This window comes from Eumetopias jubatus, unplaced genomic scaffold, assembly GCF_037043125.1.
Source record: "Eumetopias jubatus isolate StellerSeaLion01/CBP00866 unplaced genomic scaffold, mEumJub1_p1.0 scaffold_12, whole genome shotgun sequence".
Lineage (NCBI taxonomy): Eukaryota > Metazoa > Chordata > Mammalia > Carnivora > Otariidae > Eumetopias > Eumetopias jubatus.
Genome location: NW_028274818.1, coordinates 60,984,484 through 61,005,758, shown reverse-complemented (window position 1 = coordinate 61,005,758; position 21,275 = coordinate 60,984,484). Strand labels below are relative to the sequence as shown.

At 40.7% G+C, this 21,275-nt stretch overlaps 1 protein-coding gene across 1 annotated transcript in view; it reads right to left on the bottom strand.

Annotated features, from left to right (window-relative positions):
* The window catches only part of KMO (kynurenine 3-monooxygenase), a 58,575-nt gene that overhangs the window by 10,454 nt on the left and 26,846 nt on the right, over positions 1-21,275 (bottom strand). Inside the window, exons 5-11 of the mRNA XM_028111899.2 lie at positions 20,160-20,208; positions 16,620-16,707; positions 14,876-15,041; positions 6,291-6,362; positions 5,339-5,460; positions 3,710-3,857; positions 2,017-2,074 (exon numbers count right to left, since the gene is read on the bottom strand). Of these exons, the coding sequence (XP_027967700.2) occupies positions 2,017-2,074; positions 3,710-3,857; positions 5,339-5,460; positions 6,291-6,362; positions 14,876-15,041; positions 16,620-16,707; positions 20,160-20,208 (703 nt within the window). The remainder of the gene's footprint in view (positions 1-2,016; positions 2,075-3,709; positions 3,858-5,338; positions 5,461-6,290; positions 6,363-14,875; positions 15,042-16,619; positions 16,708-20,159; positions 20,209-21,275) is intronic.

Below are 21,275 nucleotides of genomic sequence, written 5' to 3'. Positions count from 1 at the left end.
TGAAATCTTAACCAGGTAAATGGTAAATACTGAATAAATGTCTGATAATTGAATGACTAACCAGTATAACTCTCACAAGGCCAATCCACACTAGTTATTAAGGATGCCATTTCAAAAGTCAGAGAACTTGGCTGCCAGTCCCAGATCCAACACTTGTAGCTATATGACTTTGGGTGAGTTACTCTAAGTCTCTAAGCTTGTAAAAGAGGGACAAGTTGTAAAACAGGGACAAGAATTGTACATATGCTCCATATTTTCCATGGAGACTAAATGAGAAAATGGATTAAAAAATATAGCAAGATACCCAACACATATGAAATGTTCAGTAATGCTAGTTTAGTCTCATTGTCATAATCAGTATTGTTTTATCTTTGTTCTGTATTAACCAAGACCAGTGCTGACAGTATGTTCTCATATATGAACCCTCCATCCCCTCCATCATGCCTATCACATGCAGATCAATCCCACCAGGGCAGAGATGGGAGGAAATAAAATGCCTCTGGATCTGGAGCATCTGACCAAGATGACTGGAAAAGGAAGGCAGAAAACCAGAAGAACTTTACCCTGGACCCTCTAGTCTCTTTTGATCCAGACACCAGTGTCCAAGGACTTCCTAAAACACCATCACAAACATTTACTGTGAACCCACTTTGTGCCAGACTTTTTTAAAAAAAAAAAAAAAGCTTTACTTAGCATAATACCCTCTAGTTCCATCCACATTGTTGTAAATGGTAAGATTTCATTTTTTGATGGCTGAGTAATATTCCATTGTATATATGTGTATATATATATATGTGTGTGTGTGTGTGCGTGTATATATATATATATATATATCTTCTTCTTTATCCATTCATCTGTCGATGGACACTAGAAAGTATTATCCTAAGCGAAATAAGTCAATCAGAGAAAGACAATTATCATATAATTTCACTTATATGTGGAATTTAAGAAACAAAATAGAGGATCATAGGGGAAGGGAGGGAAAAAAATAAGATGAAATCAGAAAGGGAGACAAACCCTAAGAGACTCTAAACTATAGGAAACAAACTGATGGTTACTGGAGGGGTGGGGGTAGGGGAATGGGGTAACTGGGTGATGGGCATTAAGGAAGGCATGTGATGTAATGAGCACTGGGTGTTATATGCAACTGATGAATCACTAAACTCTACCTCTGAAGCTAATAAAAAAGCTTTACACAAATAATTTCACTTCATTTTCACATCTCTCTGAAGTTAGTATTATTGTCCCCACTATATAGATGGAAAAGAAAAAAAGAAAACCCAAGACTTCAAAAAACTGAAACGACTTGCTCAAGGTCTTACAGGTAAGTTGGTGAGTCAGGACTGGAATCTGGGTGTAGACTTACAACCAGTTCTCTACATCTATCCCTTACCTGAACGAGGTTTAAATTCAGAGGTAGCCTTTGAGACCACAGATGCCGAGAAACAGTAACAGTTATCCAGGTCTTGGGCTATTGTTAGCAACTTATGGTGTACACTTAATTTAATTTAATTTAATTTAATTTAATTTAATTTAATTTAATTTCCATATTACATATAAATATCTTAAACTCCAGGATCTGTCAAAGCAATATATCTCGTGGAATCAGTTTTAACCAAAGGCAAATGGAAGTAGCAGCTGCAACGTTGATAAGGCAACAAGCAAAAAAGCAGTGGAGTTCCTGCAAGTGTTTCTGGGGGAGGGGATGCAGGTGCAGTTTCCCCAGGTGGAAAGGTAGAGCAAGGAGCGTATTCTGAGCAAATGTTTGTCCTGGGAACGTCTTTCTTTGTGAGGATCACTGCACAGACCTCCAGGTACAAACCTGAAAAGAAACTATGTTTCCCTCTCTGGGTGCTCCTTGTCTGATGTGGGGACCAGTGGCGTAGGCTGCTAATAGAAAAATTTATAATCCTGAACAGGAAAAATGCATCATGGGTTTGCCCTCCTCCAGGGTCAGAAATAGGTCCACAATTATCAGCAGGGCTAGTCCATGTCCATTTCACAAATTTTACTTACTAAGGTCATTATTGAATTTATCCATTAACTCATCAAATACCAAGCAGTCTTCAAAGCCCTGAAATAAGAAAAAATAGGGGAAAATAAACTGGAAATAATGAAAGCTTCTGAGCAATTTTGAACAGACTTCCCATTGATGAGTATGATTCATAGGATGTTTGCCTTCAACCAGCACACAGCTGCTTAGTCACATATGGCATTTAATTATGATCATAAACGACCCTCAATTGCATACCTGATGGTTTGTCTTTGCCTAATGCATATTGATTATAATGATTTGGAATTTGATCAAAATTTTAAATTACTCTTGTAATTTTGATGGATTCCACTGCTTCTTTAAGAAGTAAGAACAATTATATTGCTCTAACATGAGTATTTGAATCTTATTTAAACCATTCAGTCTTTAAGCTTCACATTTAGAGCAATTAATGACAGGCTAGAACTCTCATATTAATTTAGTTCCTTTAAACCAAAGATTAAAGCAAATTTCCAATGTCACGAAATCCACAAAATTAATACTATTTAATAAGTTTTGACGCTAAACGCAGTGGGGAAGAAGAAAATCAAAAGCTAGGTTTCCTGCTTTCTAGGAATTCAAACTATAGTTTTAGAGACAATATAAAAAAATGTAAACGTTAAAAAATATTTTTTGCATCAATTATAGAGATTACATCTGAAGCAAATAAATATTCTTGTCAGCTATATAGACTATTAATGCTGCAGGAAGTTAGAGATGCAAAATACCATATAGGCTGAGATAATAACACTCTTAAATTCTTTATTTAATTCATTCATTTATCCCCCCAGAACTTCTATGGCATAGGCACTATTGAAAACCCATTTTACAGACAAGGAAGTTAAAAGTAAGTTTAAGTTAGTTGAGCAAGAACATATTCTAATAAATCTTGGAGCCAGGATTTGAACTGGGTCTTATACTGCCGGAGCCCGGGCCCTTATCCACTATCCTAAAATTGGTGTGTTCTTAGGTTTTTGTAAAACAGTGTTTAGACTACTTTGCGGAAAATATAAGTGATTAGATTTATAGCCTATTTACACGTGGAATAGATCCCAATCACCAAAACAATAAAAGACTGTGATTATAAAGCTATTAGTTATCAAACACACACAAAATAATTGTCTGTCTAGATAATTATTTTAGGATTCCTTGAAATTAAATGTTTCATATTTGAGCACTATTTCTTTTCAGAAATATTTTTTTCTAGCCAGAACAATAAAACTTCCATGAAAGCAGTAGTATTCAACATCAAATCTATTTCATAGTCTTCTTCAACTCTGCCAGTTGCATTTTCCTTTCCTTTGGAAAGAAAAAGTGGAGAAAACAGGCGGTTTGGGCTTTTTTTCTTTCTTGAGCCTAACATTTATATATTTATGCATAATCTCAAAAAAATTTTTTTTAATTAAGCCTTGAATTGCTGACAGGTTCCCAAATTTCAAGCTATCGATATATTTTCTAACTGCACAGAAAACTGTCTTCTGCATTACTGCTTTTTCCTATGTGAAATTACTGGATCAAGCAACCCAAGACTTGACTATAGTTGGTGATCAACCTAAACAGCTGGTAGGATTGTGGAATTGATTGTTTCCTCAGACATTATGTGGGGATAGTTTTAGGCATGATTGTTATTTACGATTTTTTGGTTGAGACTGACTTACTTTGGGAGAAAGGACTTACTGCATTCATTCCTTGCCCAAAAAAGGGCACAATGGCATGAGCTGCATCCCCCATCAGCACACAGTGTGACTTCAGGTGAAAAGAAGAACACTTCACAGATATCATGGGCTGTGCCGGCAACAGGAAAAAATCTTGTACCAGGGTTTGCCTTCAGAGGGAAACAACCAGAACATAAGCACCTGAAGTTGGGTATTAAATCCTGCATAATTCTTTCAGATGTACTGACTTCATTACTATTGGATTTTATTGAGAAACACACAAAAATGCCAGAAAGAAAACAGGAAAAGGAGAAACTGAAGTTTCTTCGAGTTCCTGAAATTCCACTGTTCTAATTGTTTTGTTCTCAACAATGTTAATCACATCCAACCAGGACAAGTTTGACTGCATCTCAAGAACCTGAAATGCGTCTGAGTTATGTGTCATGAAATTTTCTTATCAGGCGTGCGGGTCATTTAATTTTCAACTGTTCTGTTGTGTTTTGGGTTTTAATGGAAAAATTGAGACGTGGTGCATCTGATTAAAGCCACACACACCAAAAACTAAAATGAACGCGACTTTATATAGATTTGGAAGCTAGTGAGCATCAGGCATCTACAGAGGATTTGTGGCAGCTGTAAGTAGAGAAACAGTACATACCCTCAAGAATTTTAAGTCTGGTTGGAGAGGCAAGAAATAACCACGAAACGTAAGGGGTAAATTCTGGCGTGCAGAGATTTCTCAACATCAGAGAAAGGGAGATCAGTGCGCACTGAGTCAGCAGGTAAGGATGGAAATTGACCATTTTAAAGAGAGCTGCTGTGGGCTGGCAGTGGGCCACCCCTTTTATACAGTTAGTGCATGTCACTGTCACAACTGCCCCCAAAGGTAGATGTCCTGATGCCCATTGTAAAGATGACCGATCTGAGACTCGGGGAGTGAGGGGCAGAAGCAGCCTTAAATCTCGCTTTCTGCAGCACTGTGCTGCCTCCATGAAAACCTGCTGGAGGTGGGGAGTGAGCTGGATTCCAGGGAGGACAGTGGGGGCAGAGGTACTTAGTGAGACCCAGTGACAAGACCCTTGGGGGGAGTGGCATTGACAGGGAGCAGAGGAACCAGACAGCTAACAAGCTAGCTCCCAGCTGGGGGGCTCTGTATGTGCCAGGCCATGTGCCGAACGATCTATAGGCAGGAACTTGTCCTGTCCTCTCAACACTCTGGGGCAGATCCATAGTGATGGATCACCATGTTCCCGGGAGGGCCCTGCGAGCTAGGAAAGCAAACCCAGCTAGTAAGTGAGGACCCAGACTCGCATCTGCTGGGCCTTGGACATGTGTGCCCACCAGCAGAGGGAACCACAGCCCCACTCTGCAGCACACCAACCTCCAAGGGCCTGAGAGCCCACAGAGGAGGCAGAGAGGCCTGGGGACGTTGGTGACTTGTCTTTCCCAGGGAAACTGGGCCTGCCATGGGGTTTTCAGAATTCCCACTCACAGTACAACATCCGCTTTAGACTTTTGCTCTAAGACAGGCTTATCGTCCAGGACCAGTCACATTTCATCCAAATGGAAGTAAGATGCAGCACCTTTATTTGGATTTTGAGTAGCTCAAAGCAGTGGAGAGAAAGGCACACTTGCACATCTTGAAACTTACTCTCCAATTAGAGGGATGGAATCTAGAAAGTACTTCTGGAAGAAATCCAGTACATCACTGCTGGTTACAAGTTTTTCAAACTCGTCAAAGGGCATGAACAAAGTACACGTGAAGGATTTATTCTGCGAGAAGGAGAAGAAAAGTGTGAGAGAATGTAGTCTCAGGTTCTTGTTGTGGCCAAGGGACACCTGGCAGAAATGTCCAGGCCGGCAGGAAACACCGCTGGCTTTCTCCCCTCGCTCCCAAAGAAAAGCCCCGCCAAGTCCCAGGTGCTCCCCAGCTTCTCTCTTACTAGAATTTCAACACAGTAAACCACCATTTCACCAAGCAACCACTACCCTCCTTAGATTACTAATTGCAAACACTACCCTCCTTATATAACTAATCGGCTGGTTGGATTGAACTTCTCCTCACTTTTTCTGTCTCTTCTTCCTCTTTAGATAATGTCACGAGGCACTGGACCCCAGCATTGCTGCCAAGGGACAGAAGACCACCAACTAGAGAAATATGTAGCTAAATCTAGAGAGCAAAAAGTCTCTAGGGTCTAATGAAAGAACAGCCATGCCCCTTTTTGACTATCTATATTCCAATGTCCCAGACATCTCACACACGGGAAGGACTGCCTTGTGTAGAACCCGAATCTCTTTGGCTTTATTGGAAGGCCATTTCCTCCTACACCATCTTGGGGGAGAGGACAGGCATCACACACAAACTGCCACTTGTAACTTATATGTGTTCAGTCTCCTTTCCACGATAAATAATTGGAATTCCTTCAGGTTTTTCCTCAGGAATCCCAAAGTTTCAATGATATAATCACTAAATAGACTGAACAATGATGTTAAGTATACACATGCTAAGTGTAAAAGCAATTAGGCATACATACAAAATACAAAGTAAGTAATGAAAAACTTTAATTATAGGTGCAAAATTACATAGATAAATTCTATATTACCGTGTTAGGAAGTGCAATCATCATAAAGGTATTTCTAGGCCAAATATGCAGATAATTAGGTTCCATGGCGTACTGTAGGGGGAAAAATTATATTTGTGTTGGATTAATGCACTAATGCAGCACATCTATAAAACTGACTCTGCTTATGTTATGACTGTTTCTGTAGCAATTCAAATAGTATCATACACATGGGGATATGCACACCTTCTCTTATTTAAAGTAGAAGTTGTCTTAAAAATCCTTCCTGTCCTGTCTTTAGAAATTCCTATAACGTAGGTGGGTTCTTTTTTTTTTTTTAAGATTTTATTTATTTATTTGAGAGAGAGAGAATGAGATAGAGAGAGCACATGAGAGGGGGGAGGGTCAGAGGGCGAAGCAGACTCCCTGTCGAGCAGGGAGTCCAATGCAGGACTCGATCCCGGGACTCCAGGATCATGACCTGAGCCGAAGGCAGTCGCTTAACCAACTGAGCCACCCAGGTGCCCCTTAGGTGGGTTCTTGATACCAGATAAAATTCAAGATTTGAGAACAAGCTGTGAGATGTTTTCTCTCTCTCTCTCTCTCCTTCTCTCTTCATTTCTAAGCCCACACGCAGACACACACCCCCATACGCATAAACACGTACATGTATATAAATATACATTATACACATACACATATAAACTATATATGTATATGTCCATATATATGTGTTTGTGTGTGTGTGTGTGTGTATGTGTGTGTGTGTGTGTGTGTGTGATATTTTTATACCTTATTTTTCACCTTACTTGGGAACTTATTTGTGTGAACAGAAAGGTCCTAAGTTTAAATTTCATGGGCAAAATAAAATTTTGCCAACGAGCCTCTTATCACTTGCTTCCTACAACATAAATAATAGAAGGAAGTCTTCTCTTTTTAGTGATCCCAAGACAAACCAATAGCAGCCTATTGACCCTACTGAACCTAATCCTGGAGGTTCCTGGGGGTATGATACATAGGAACATGTAATCAGTTTCCAACCATTTCAAGTCTGCGAGCACCTGCGATCTGTGTATCTTCCATGGTAAGAAAAACACGGGAAGGGCAGCAAGTCTCCTAGCCAGCATTTTTACACTGTTAGTCCTTCCTGGCTTTTTATCTCAGACCCTCAAAATAAGCTCAACACGCAGACACAGATATGAGTCAGTGTGTCACTCTCTGCCCTCAGAGAGGTTCCAATGCAGTTGAATAGGCAGATGCTGAAGTTGAAGGACAGGAAATAAGAGCTAGACAGGGAAGAAATGTGTGGGGCCGGAGTGGTAAAAACTACAAAGGGATCTATAGATTAGATAAGAAGTAAAGGAAGGTGGCTTCTGGAAGGCCACCTCCAGCAATGGCCTTCCATTGCTGAGCAAAGCAGAGGCAGCAGAAATGAGCAGTGTTTTAGGTCAGGAGTTTAGGAGGTGTGAGTAAGGAGACCAGACTGGATGAGGTACAGGGTCCTTGCTTTTCCTTTTGCTGTCTTTAGACCACTTCTATGACCTTTTATTTTACTTTTTTAAAATTTTTTATTGTTATGTTAATCGCCATACATTACATCATTAGTTTTTGATGTAGTGTTCCATGATTCATTGTTTGTGCATAACACCCAGTGCTCCACGCAGAATGTGCCCTCTTTAATACCCATCACCAGGCTAACCCATCCTCCCCACGCTCCTCCCCTCTAGAAACCTCAGTTTGATTTTCAGAGTCCATCGTCTCTCATGGTTTGTCTCCCCCTCCGACTTACTCCCCTTCATTCTTCCCCTCCTGCTATCTTCTTCTTTTTTTTTTCTTAACATATGTTGCATTATTTGTTTCAGAAGTACAGATCTGTGATTTAACAGTCTTGCACAATTCACAGCGCTCACCATAGCACATTCCCTACCCAATGTCTATCACCCAGCCACCCCATCCCTCCCAACCCCCACCACTCCAGCAACACTGTTTGTTTCCTGAGATTAAGAATTCCTCATATCAGTGAGGTCATATGATACATGTCTTTCTCTGATTGACTTATTTCACTCAGCATAACACCCTCCAGTTCCATCCACGTCGTTGCAATGGCAAGATCTCATTCCTTTTGATGGCTGCATAATATTCCATTGTGTATATATACCACCTCTTCTTTATCCATTCATCTGTCGATGGACATCTTGGCTCTTTCCACCATTTGGCTATTGTGGACGTGGCTGCTATAAACACTGGGGTGCACGTACCCCTTTGGATCCCTACATTTGTATCTTTGTGATAAATACCCAGTAGTGCAATTGCTGGATCGTATGGTAGCTCTATTTTCAACTGTTTGAGGAACCTCCATATTGTTTTCCAGAGTGGCTGCACCAGCTTGCATTCCCACCAACAGTGTAGGAGGGTTCCCCTTTCTCCGCATCCCCGCCAACATCTCTCGTTCCCTGACTTGTCAATTTTAGCCATTCTGACTGGTATGAGGTGGTATCTCATTGAGGTTTTGATTTGGATTTCCCTAATGCCGAGTGATGTGGAGCACTTTTTCATGTGTCTGTTGGCCGTTTGGATGTCTTCTTGGAAAAATGTCTGTTCATGTCTTCTGCCCATTTCTTGATTGGATTATTTGTTCTTTGGGTGTTGAGTTTGAGAAGTTCTTTATAGATTTTGGATACTAGCCCTTTATCTGATATGTCATTTGCAAATATCTTCTCCCATTCTCTCGGTTGTCTTTTGGTTTTGTGGACTGTTTCTTTTGCTGTGCAAAAGCTTTTTATCTTGATGAAATCTCAATAGTTCATTTTGGCCCTTGCTTCCCTTGCCTTTGGCGATGTTTCTAGGAAGAAGTTGCTGTGGCTGAGGTCGAAGAGGTTGCTACCTAGGTTGTGTATTTGAGACCTTTCTTGTTTCTTGAGAAAGGCTTGTATTGCTATATACTTTCCTCTCAGGACTGCCTTTGCTGTATCCCAAAGATTTTGAACAGTTGTGTTTTCATTTTCATTGGTTTCCATGAATTTTTTTAATTCTTCTTTAATTTCCTGGTTGACCCATTCATTCTTCAGTAGGATGCTCTTTAGTCTCCATGTATTTGAGTTCTTTCTGACTTTCCTCTTGTGATTGAGTTCTAGTTTCAAAGCACTGTGGTCTGAAAATATGCAGGGAATGATCCCAATCTTTTGGTACTGGTTGAGACCTGATTTGTGACCTAGGATATGATCAATTCTGGAGAATGTTCCATGGGCACTAGAGAAGAATGTGTATTCCATTGCTTTGGGATGGCATGTTCTGAATATGTCTGTGAAGTCCATTTGGTCCAGTGTGTCATTTAAAGTCTTTATTTCCTTTTTGATCTTTGGCTTAGATGATCTGTCCATTTCAGTGAAGGGGGTGTTAAAGTCCCCCACTATTATTGTATTGTTGTCAATGTGTTTCTTTGCTTTTGTTATTAATTGCCTTATATAATTGGCTGCTCCCATGTTAGGGGCATAGATATTTACAATTGTTAGATCTTCTTGTTGGAGAGACACTTTAAGTAGGATACAGTGTCCTTCCTCATCTCTTATTACAGTCTTTGTTTTAAAATCTAATTTGTCTGATATAAGTATTGCCACCCAGCTTTCTTTTGGTGTCCATTAGCATGGTAAATGGTTTTCCACCCCCTCACTTTCAATCTGGGGGTGTCTTTGGGTTTAAAATGAGTCTCTTGCAGACAGCATATTGATGCGTCTTGTTTTTTAATCCAATCTGATAGCCTGTGTCTTTTGATTGGGGCATTTAGCCCTTTTACATTCAAGGTAACTATTGAAAGTATGAATTTGGTGCCATTGTATTGCCTGTAAGGTGACTGTTACTGTATATTGTCTGTGTTCCTTTCTGATCTATGCTGCTTTTAGGCTCTCTCTTTGCTTAGAGGACCCCTTTCAATATTTCTTGGAGGGCTGGTTTCGTGTTTGCAAATTTCTTTAGTTTTTGTTCGTCCTGGAAGCTTTTTCTCTCTCCTTCTATTTTCAATGACAGCCTTGCTGGATATAGTATTCTTGGCTGCATATTTTTCACGTTTAGTGCTCTGAAGATATCATGCCAGTCCTTTCTGGCCTGCCAGGTCTCTGTGGATAGGTCTGTTGCCAATCTAATATTTCTACCATTGTAGGTTACATATCTCTTCTCCCGAGCTGCTTTCAGGATTTTCTCTTTGTCTCTGAGACTCGTCAGTTTTACTATTAGATGTCAGGGTGTTGACCTATTTTTATTGATTTTGAGAGGGGTTCTCTGTGCCTCCTGGATTTTGATGCCTGTTTCCTTCCCCACATTAGGGAAGTTCTCTGCTATTATTTGCTCCAATATATCTTCTGCCCCTCTGTCTCTTTCTTCTTCTTCTGGGATCCCAATTATTCTAATGTTGTTTTGTCTTATGGTATCGCTTATCTCTCGAGTTCTGCCCTCGTGATCCTGTAGTTGTTTCTCTCTCTTTTTCTCAGCCTCTTTATTTTCCATCATTTGGTCTTCTATATCGCTGATTCTCTCTTCTGCCTCATTTATCCTAGCAGTTAGTGCCCCCATTTTTGATCGCACCTCATTAAAAGCCTTTTTGATTTCGACTTGGTTAGATTTTAGTTCTTTTATTTTTCCAGAAAGGGTTTCTCTAATAACATCCATGCTTTTTTCAAGCCCAGCTAGTATCTTTAAAGTCATGATTCTGAACTCTAGGTCTAACATCATACTAATGTCCGTATTGAGTAGGTCCCTGGCTGATGGTACTACCTTTTGTTCTTTTTGCTGAGGTGATTTTTTTCGTCTTGTCATTTTGTCCAGAGGAGAATAGATGAATGAGAGAACAAAATGCTAACAGGTTAACAACGTCCCCAGCAAATATACTCTATACAAATCAGAAAAGACCTGAAACCAGGGGAAAAGAAAGGGAAAGAAAGAAAAATGAAAGAAAAAAAAAAACCAAAAAGATAAAAACAAAAACAGAACAATACAAAAAAAAACAGAATATGATCAAATATGATCAGGCTAGTGCATAGATCAGTGCCACACACTAGATTTTGGATGTATTTTGTTCTGTTAGAAAAAAGTGCCTCCTAAAATTTTAAAGGAAGAAAGACTTATATATGTACAAAATAAGGGTTGATACAATGAAGGGATGGAAGATGACTGTAAAGATGAAAATTATAAAAGATTTTATAAAAGGAATTGATAAGATAAGAAGTTGTTTGAAAGAAGAAAGAAGATTTAAAAAAAAAAAAGAAAAAATGGGAGAGACTGTGATCAGGCAGGAGACTAGAACAAAGCCATACACTAGTGATTTAGGGCATATTTTGATCTGTTAGAAGAAACTGTATCTCAAAATTTTAAAGAGAGAACAACTTATATACATATATATATGCCAAAAATATGGGTAACTACTATGAAGGGATAAAATATGACTCTAAAAATGAAAAAAAATGTTTTTTTTAAAAAAGGGATTGATAAGATGTTGGTTGAAAAAGGGAAAAAGAAAAATTCAAAAAAAAAACCAGTTAAAAAAATTAACTTTGAAAAACTAATGAATCATGGTAAAAAAGCCATGAATTCTATGTGCAGTATTCCCCTAGCGCTGGAGTTCTCCCGTTCTCCTTGATCGGTAAACTTGGTCTTGGCTTGCTGGCTGTTCATGCTGATCTTCTGGGGGAGGGGCCTGTTGCCATGGTTCCCAAATGTCTTTGCCGGGGGCGCCTGGGTGGCTCAGTTGGTTAAGCGACTGCCTTCGGCTCAGGTCATGATCCCGGAGTCCCGGGATCGAGTCCCACATCGGGCTCCCTGCTTGGCAGGGAGTCTGCTCCTCCCTCTGACCCTCTTCCCTCTCGTGCTCTCTATCTCTCATTCTCTCTCTCTCAAATAAATAAATAAAATCTATAAAAAAAAAAAATGTCTTTGCCGGAGGCGGAATTGCCCCGCCCTTGTTGGTCCGGGCTAAGCAAGCTGCTCAGGTTTGCTCTAGGGAGCTTTTGTTCCCTGCAAGCTCTCGGTACATCTTTGTAGGACCAGGGTGAAAATGGTGGCCTCCCACTCTCTGCCCGGAGGAGCTGAGAACTCGGGGCTCGCTCCTCGGTGCGCCCCCTGAGAAAAGCAATCACTCCCGTCTCCCCGGTCTCCGGCCGCACTCCGTGCTCACCCAGCCTGTGACCGAGCATTTCTATCTCTGGCACCCGACCCCGTGTGGAGTCTCCAAACCCAGCAGATCCCTGCGGTGTGCTCCCATGCCGCTCCTCCTGGGGGAGGGAGGGGAGTCTCCCCGGCTCTGCTGCTTGTTGGGTCCCTGCTGGAGGCACAGTGTCCCAGCTGGGCCGCGGATCACAGTTTATGGCAACCCCGAGCTGAGAGCCCACACCTCGGCTCCATCTCTGCAGCTGGCTTCCCCGCTCTGATACCTGGGAGCTCTGCCGCACTCAGGCACCCCCGGTCTTTCTGTGACCCCGCGGGTCCTGAGACCACACCGTCCCACGAGGTTTCCACCTCCCGCTTAGCCACTGGAGCGACGTCCCTCAGCGGAGCTGGCTTCCAAAAGTTCCGATTTTGTCCTCCACTCTCTAGCACTTGCCAGAAGCGGCCGACGGATGCCCCCTCCCCCGCCGTCTATCCTCCCGAATATCGCCTCGGATTCACTTCTCCGCACGTCCTACCTTCCAGTAAGTGGTCGCTTCTCTGTTCAGAGAGTTGTTGCTACTCTCTTCTTCGATCTTCTGTTGAGTTCGTAGGTGTTCAGAATGGTTTGATCCCTATTCAGCTGAATTCCTGAGATGAGAGGAAATCCAGGTCTCCTACTCCTCCGCCATCTTGCTCCGCCCCCCTTCTATGACCTTTTAGAACTCCAAAAGATAAGAGTGAAGCTCTGAAACCGATTTATCATTTACTACATTAGTGAAAGTTCAAACAGCTAATGAAAAAGTTTGGGAGACAATACATACACCTCCCCTCGCGCCCCATCCTCACCATTAGTGGTTTATATGTTGTTTTGATGTAGCAACTATGATACCAAGAATATTCTGATGTTCATACATATTTCATGACTCTAGAAAATAATCCTTTAAAATTTCAGCTTCTTTATTATCAAGTCATACTCTCAATAGATATCTTTAACCAAGAGCAGGCTCCAGTAATCCCCATTGGGCCCTCACCACAAGTCTTTCCAAATATGAAATGTGAGCAAAACAGTTGCTTGCTATGCAAAAGCAGCTTCGAGATGAGCCTCCCACCCAATTCTCTAAGCACCCCCCCAATATTCACCCATGCTGTCCCTCACCCAATCTTTCTCCCCCACTCCAACCCTTGGAGATGGAATGGAGAGTCATTATGTTAAAGAAAGGGGAGGCAGGACAGAGAGACAGAGACAGGTGGAGGGAAGGAAGGAAGGAAGGAAGGAAGGAAGGAAGGAAGGAAGGAAGGAAGAAAGAAAGAAAGAAAGAAAGAAAGAAAGAAAGAAAGAAAGAAAGAAAGAAAGAAAGAAAGAAAGGAAGGAAAGGAAGGGAGTTTTCCTAGGACTGTTTTGGGGCCATGTTAAAATACTTCCAGGTCTGAGTCCCAATGCTATGTCAAAACAGTGTTCCTTCTTTAAGAGCAGAGACTTTTTGTAAACCACTAATCATCACTATTAAATATGAACACCTAGAAAAAATAAATGGCGATCTTAAATCTACGTTAGGAGGCATGAGTCCACTCGTCTGGGGTAATTTTTCAACAGGATCCTAATATCCTATAACCCAGGATTATCAGATCCTGGGCCATGAGAACAAGGCTCACCTGAAAACCATAAGACTAGCACTTCAGAATTACTAAATACTTTTGTGACTAGGAGGAAAAAATAGACAATGATTTAATGTTAAAATACAGATTTGACTGGCTGATACAGTTTGGTTATATACCTGGTATGTAATAGCACTATCACAAATTGACTAGCTATTTTATAGATGTCTGAATTTCAAATAAGATAGATTGCATCTGTACCTCAAAACGGATGTTTTCTATGCAAATCAAATTTTAATGAATACTATTTACTTATCTTTACCTGTAAGCCAAGATCCTTGTTGTTTTTGCTAGTATTTTAATTTCCCTTAGTTCCTACATCTATTTACTTATGATGATATAAAACATACCTAGGATGTACTTGCCTCAAGCCACATAGGGTTGAACTTGGGAACTAAGAAATGAGAAAAATGCAATGGAAACCTCTTTGCAACAATTTCTATTCACTTTATTTAATAACTATAATTTGATATAGTATAAGAACTCTGTATTGTCAGTATACAGAAAGATTCCTGACCATTTTTTCCCTCCCAAGAAAAAATAAAAAAATGACATGATTATGTCAGACAAATTCCCTGTGCATTTCCAGTAGGGTAGCTGTGATGTCTCATCTTTCCTGCCCACTCAAGAAAGCATATATCGAAGGCAAGGGAGAGAAGTGATATTATTAAAGGGATATTTGCACACCCAACTTTTTATGCCTTACAAGGGACTATGACAGACCTGAGAATTCATCCAGACATGCTGCCAAGAACAAGTGCACTAGAATACGTGTCTTCCCTAGTCCGAGGGGTGGGACGGCTGTGGGGAGGAGCCAAAGAAGGGAAAGGACTTACATCCCCATTCTTGGGTGGGATGGTGAGCTCCAGGTACCCATGAGGAATGTACTGCTGACTGTAATCAAAGCGGGGTTTCTTCATGAGGTGACTTCTGACAGTGGAGTATGCTCCATCACATCCTGCAATGAGGTCGTAAGTGACATCTATGGGAACTTTGTCAGATCTGAAAAATAAAGTGGACCATTAAAAAAAATAACAACAGTCTAGTGTTAAAAATGATGATGTTCATCTGTTTGGGTATAAAAACGTAGCAACTCAGGGGGGCCCCTCCTCACTTGTACATATCTGACTTTTGAGCTTGGAGTCAATAGCTATAGAATGAAGGTGATGGCCCTTGTCCTGAGAGACGGTGATGAGAATAGCATCACTGTACTCATTAATAAAGACATGCCAGGCCACGGGAGTGTGACTAAAGCTCCCTGCACAAAGGGAGGGAGTCTCCAGAAGAAGGCAGAGTGAGGGAAGGGACGGACCACAGCATGGATGTGCCCAGGACTTGCCAAGAGCAGTGTGTTTAGCTTGAGTGCAGGGTATCGGGAGATAAGCTCAGGGAAAGAAGACAATGTGGGGAGGGAAAAGAGGGAGCAGAAGAAGAGAATTTTGAATGTTAAGACAAAAGGTTTAAATACATTCTTCTGGCAAAAGAGAGAAAATAACTTTTTCCACTGGGGGGGTTGATGTAGGAAGTGTGGTAATTTAGAAAAACTCATTTGGCACTGGATGTATTGAACTGGAGGCAGAGTTCAGGAGGGAGGGGACACGGAGAGGACTAGGTGAGTGCAGCAACCTGTGTGTGCAGACGTGAGAGCCCAGAGACCACGGGGCTCTGGAGAAAGATGTAGGCTCAGAAGCTATCAGGGAGTAAGAAAGACTGGGCAGGGGTCATAGATTTAATGGGAGGAAACAGGGAAGAGGGCACAACAAGAATGACTCTAATGATTTGGGTGATAGCACTAGGGAAGTCAGGAGTAGACATGCTTGGAGAGAAATAGATGGTGAAGTTTTAAGATGTGTTTGAGGTCATGGCAAGAGGTACCTGTGAAGGTGTCGAACAGGAAAGTAGCATGGATTAGGATTGAAATAAGGAGAGTGAAGAGAGTGAAGACAGAGGCATGGGCTAGAGAGGTTCATTTTAAAATGTTTTATTTATTTATTCATGAAAGTCAAAGAGAGAGAGAGAGAGAGGCAGAGGGAGAAGCAGGCTCCCAAGGAGCAGGGAGCCCGATGCGGGACTTGATCCCAGGACCCTGGGATCATGACCTGGGCTGAAGGCAGACGCTTAACCATCTGAGCCACCCAGGCGCCCTAGAGAGGTTCATTTTAGTGAAGTGAATTTAAAAGTGGTCGCTGAGCGGACTGGGAATCCATGACGTATCGCAAGAATGGGACATGGGACTAGGAACTTCAGAGGAAACAGAGGCAGCCAAGGAGAGGCAGACAAATCATTTCCAGAAAGAGGAGGGGAAACACAGAGCAGTGGAGTGTCATCTGTTTCAAGGGCAGAGAGCGTTTGAAGAGGATGGCCACCAGGGGCAGGATGCTGAGCCAGGTTCAGAATCAAGAAGAATCACTGGTGTTGGTGTTCAGAAGGCAGCCAAGGCTGGTTTTTGACCTGAAATCCTTTGAATCCCTTTTTGGTAATCATTTAACTCTTTCAAATAAGCCAGAGAACAAAGTTTACAGATCCAGTTCTCTGTGTCAACCCTTCACCTCTGCAGTCAACAGGCTGACTGGTGATTACCCAAGCACTGTGATCACTCCTTCCTCAGGATTACATTTCAACAGCCTGTGGCCAAAGTGCACCTTCACATTGGGGTATTTCTCAGCAGCTGAGGAGACAAAGAAGAAAACCAAATAGAAATACAATTTCAATTCTCATTTCACTTAATCAAATTGAAATAGTCATTGTTGTCTGAGAACAGTGGGTTAGAGATGTTTATTCTTAAGAATGTAAAAATTACTTAAAATGGTCATTTGACAGCTATTTGGCAAATGTTCCAGAATAATTTGGTAGTAAAAATAATGAATACAAATCAATTATCCTCATCCTCAAAAAAAAAAAAAAATCCAACCAATTCCATCATGCAAATTTTTACATTGCTATGACAGTTGTCACCCTGGAAAAGAAACAGGCAGCACATATTTTAAAAGTTGCCTCTAACTTAAGACTTTGTGATTAGAAATACTCAGCCAAACTCCTTTCTCAGGCTATGTCTGATTCTTTATCTCTTTTTAGTAAGTCTCTAGACTTCTGAGTCACGTTGTCGCAAATAAAGATTTTTGATACTAATTCTTTTTGTAATCAAACACTGGAACACTTAGAGAAAAAAAACGAGCAAGAGGATTTAAAACTCCTCAATAAATAGAATCAAATTATTTGGTGCTTTTTTATTTTGCCTGCTAGCAATCTATAGAAAGTAGTGAATTCATTATATTCTTGTCATAAGAGTAAAATATTATTTTTGTCCCTATTAATTTTAATGGGTAAGAGGTATATAATTACAGGCTATTTATTGTTGTTAAAGCTACAAATCAGATCTATTTATCTGTGTTTAAGAACTCTTTTGGAAAATAACTTCGGAGAAATAAGAGTTTATCGGAACCACTATGGATATCTTTTATAAACACAAAATGTGTTTGTGGAATCAACCTTTGAAAAAATTAAATCAAATTAAATTTATTTTTTATTTGGGGCACCTGGGTGACTCAGTCACTTAAGCATCTACCTTCGGCTCAGGTCCTGATCCCAGAATCCTGGGATCGAGCCCCTCGTTGGGCTCTCTGCTCATCAGGGAGCCTGCTTCTCCCTCTGCCTGCTGCTCCCTCTACTTGTGCTCTCTCTCAACCTCTCTCTCTCTGTCAAATAAATAAATCAAATCTTAAAAAAATAAAAAACATATTTTTAATTTAAATGTATACTAATACACCCCAAAGAATTTTCCACAGAACACTAGTCCTGGATATGCTTCCTAATCAAAACCATTTTGTGGTCAAAGCCATTAGCAAAATGCTAACACTCGGACCTCCCTGAGCTGTGCGGTCCTGGTTCTCAGCCCCCTGTGGCTAGACTGAATGGAGATGTGTTGTACACATTGGGTTTTGGCAGCTCAGTACAAAAAAAAAAAAAAAAAGTCTCATGAATAACTGTGTTCTGTTGATTACACATTGAAACGATAATATTTTGGATCTATTAGGTTAAAACATATTGCTAAACTTAAGTTCACCTGTTTCTTTTTCGGCTTTTAAATGTGGTTCATATAAAAGTTTAAATTACACATGTGACTGCCATTTGTGGTCATGTCTCGGACAGCGCTGCTCTAGAAAATCCACCGTGCCGACCATTAGAATAAAGGCCCTGGTGCTCGCTTTGGCAGCACATATACTAGAATAAAGGCCCTGAGGAATACTGTAAGAAAACTTATGAAACTTGTTTCATGCAGGATTTATCACACATACGTGACCACATGTCCTTTTCCTGCTTGCTTTGCTTAACAATTATTAACATCCCCTGCTGAACAGTGAGCCAAGAAACAATCCTACATGGGATACAGGGCAATGATTTCGTTCCTGTGTCTCGGGGAGTGGGGTGCTGTTCGGTCAGGAGCCAGTGTTTGCCCGGGAAGCCGGCGGCTCACACACTTGTTTAAAGGACTGACAACTGTGTGAAAGAATTCAAATGCCAAACAACATTTAGGAGCGAAGAGAGTCCGTGTTCACTTTATTTACGTATTTATGGCATTTATGAAATTATAGACCATGCAGTACATTCCTAAGGAAAACCAGGTCTGGCAGCTTCTGGTCTGTCCACCAAGATCAGCTCTTCCCAAGTTGTGGCTCCTACTGTTAGCAGATGTTTCGTGTGTAATATTGGAGGCACGGACTCTAGGGGTTAAAGGCATGGACTTTAGAGTAAGGGCGCAAGCTCCAGCCCAAACTCTACCACTTATTAACAGTATGGACTGCTAGGGGGTGGGGGTGGTTTTTCTGGAAGCCTCCTTCACCACCTGTAAAACTGAGGGAAAAGAGTTCCCACCTCACAGAGCTGTTGGGAGGGTTATATAAATCAATGCATATAGAGCACTTAACATACTTCCTGGTACCTCAGTGAATGTTTGCTCTCATTTTTATCCTAATAAATTCAGAAGATGCTCTAAACAGATTGTCTTAGGTCTGATATAGACTACTTTTTTAAAAAAGCTGTTTTGGGGCTTCTTGAGATCAATATGAGTATATCTAGCAACCTATCCCTGCCCCCAACACCTACCCATCCAAAGGATAGTCTTGCAAATATAAATAAGGAAGTAGGATTAAGAATACTAAGCCCTATTTCTTAAGTCCCTGGTGAATCAGCAGGAGTGAGCTTCACAGACGACTCCTGCCAGTTGAATTCAATTCAACAGACACACTGCAAACTCACACTGGGTAGGGGGCTGTGGAGAAACACAGATAAACCACAAAGAATCTCTGCTCCCCAAAACTCAGAGGCTGCTGGATTGCATAGAGGAATTGACTTAAAAGATAGTAGAATTACTCAAGTGTCATGCTTTGTGGGGAATGGACCTGATTAGCACAAATGCTGATGAGGAGAAAAAACTGTTATGATCAAGGGCTACCTGGCAGGTGATTGGACTGATTATCCAAGCTACAAATTTAATTTGCAATCCAGTGGCTTTTCCATTAATGGGTGGGTCTGTAACACACTGAAGTCTTCAGAGCACATTTCACAACTTCCTCTTTTTTCAACCTCCTATATCCTCTATCTACTTGGTCTTCCACAAATATCATGAGCCTTCGCCCTCCCCTCTGCCTCCTGTGCTCTAGCTTTTAGTACAGGGCTTGGTTGATGCACCCAGGGATTATCGCAATACTCTAAAGACCACAGCCCTCTTCAGCCTCCAAGTACTGCTCTTCATCTTTCTGTAGTGCAGGGCTAATTGTGCCACTTTGCTCGTCCTTCGAGGGTATCTGCTGTTCCTCTAGTCCATGAGTTTTTCGGGGAGTGAGCACTCATTCATTCCAGTGCTAAGAAGATAGCAGGAATAGAATGTGTTGAACAAATGATTTTTATTTTGATCAGTGATAAGATGAGAGAGAGATGCCGGAGGATATATCACAACTACTTTTCAAGAAGGACTTTGTATTGTACATACCCTGCCCTAATAACCCATGAATAACCCATGAAAATGAATCATAAGCAAATCCCAGTAAATCATGTGACAAGGTTAGTTAGGTTCATGCACTTTACTGAAATGACAATTGCTGAATAAAGCATTGGACTTACCAGTCAATAGTTCCTTGTTTAGATATTCTCTGCTTAGAGAAAGAATATACTGCAAGAAAAATACAGTAGATACTATTTGCTTCTGGAGAATTGGACAAATATGTCTCACATTATTCACTCAGCAATAGGAAATATCTAGCAGAAGGTTGCAAACTTAGTTTTATAACCATTTAGCTAAGTAGCCTTTAAAAAAAAATAAACACTTTGACCAAATACATATAATACAATGTTCAAGTTTAAACTTGGCTTTTTAAGGTTTGATACCACAAAAACCAAATCCTCTTTTTACAGCAAAAAAAAAAAAAATATGTTATTTTCACTAAGATAGTTTTGTTTTAACAACATCTCAAAAATCTCACATTTTCATCTTAGGTCTCCAAATCGAGCTGTTAGAAAAACTTCAGTAATGACAGCATCACTAGAATAAACATACTATTTCCTAAAGAGACTACTTTGAAGGCATTCATTTCAACGTGAAAGGAGTGGGGAGGGAGGCCCAAAGTATTGGTAGAAGTAGGATCAGCCCTTCCTGGGACAGTGTGTTCTTTTTCTCCGACTTTATAGGACAGTTCAGCAAGGGCCAACTATTCCCTGAGGCACAGAGGGCACAATGCCTAGGGCCCACATACTTTTAGGGGTCCATGAAAATGTTTTAATTTTAGTTGATACTAAAATCAGAAGCAAAAAATATAACGAATATATGAGAATGAATCCAGCCTGGATTGATCTTTATACCAATGCATTCATAAAATCTAATTTTTAATATTTATTGTTTCAGAGAGAGAGGGACCCACAAAGACAAAAGTGCCCACCCAGAGCCCACAAAAGCGGTAATGCAGACTTGCAATTCAGGGTGAGTCTAGTCTTTAAAATTTAAAGCATGTGTTTCCCAAATTGAGAAGCGTCACATCATTTAATGCAAATATGCTAATTTATAAATCTTCACCTCATCCAAAAGTAGACATTTAATATTAACAGCTAAATGTATAGTTGGTGTAAAAATAACTGGGTCATGCTACAAAGACAATGACTGAGGAGGGGGTTTCCTGTGTCTTTGCTATAAATTAAAATGAACAGGACTTCTTCATTCTCTGCCTCTTTGTTCTGTTTTCTAGT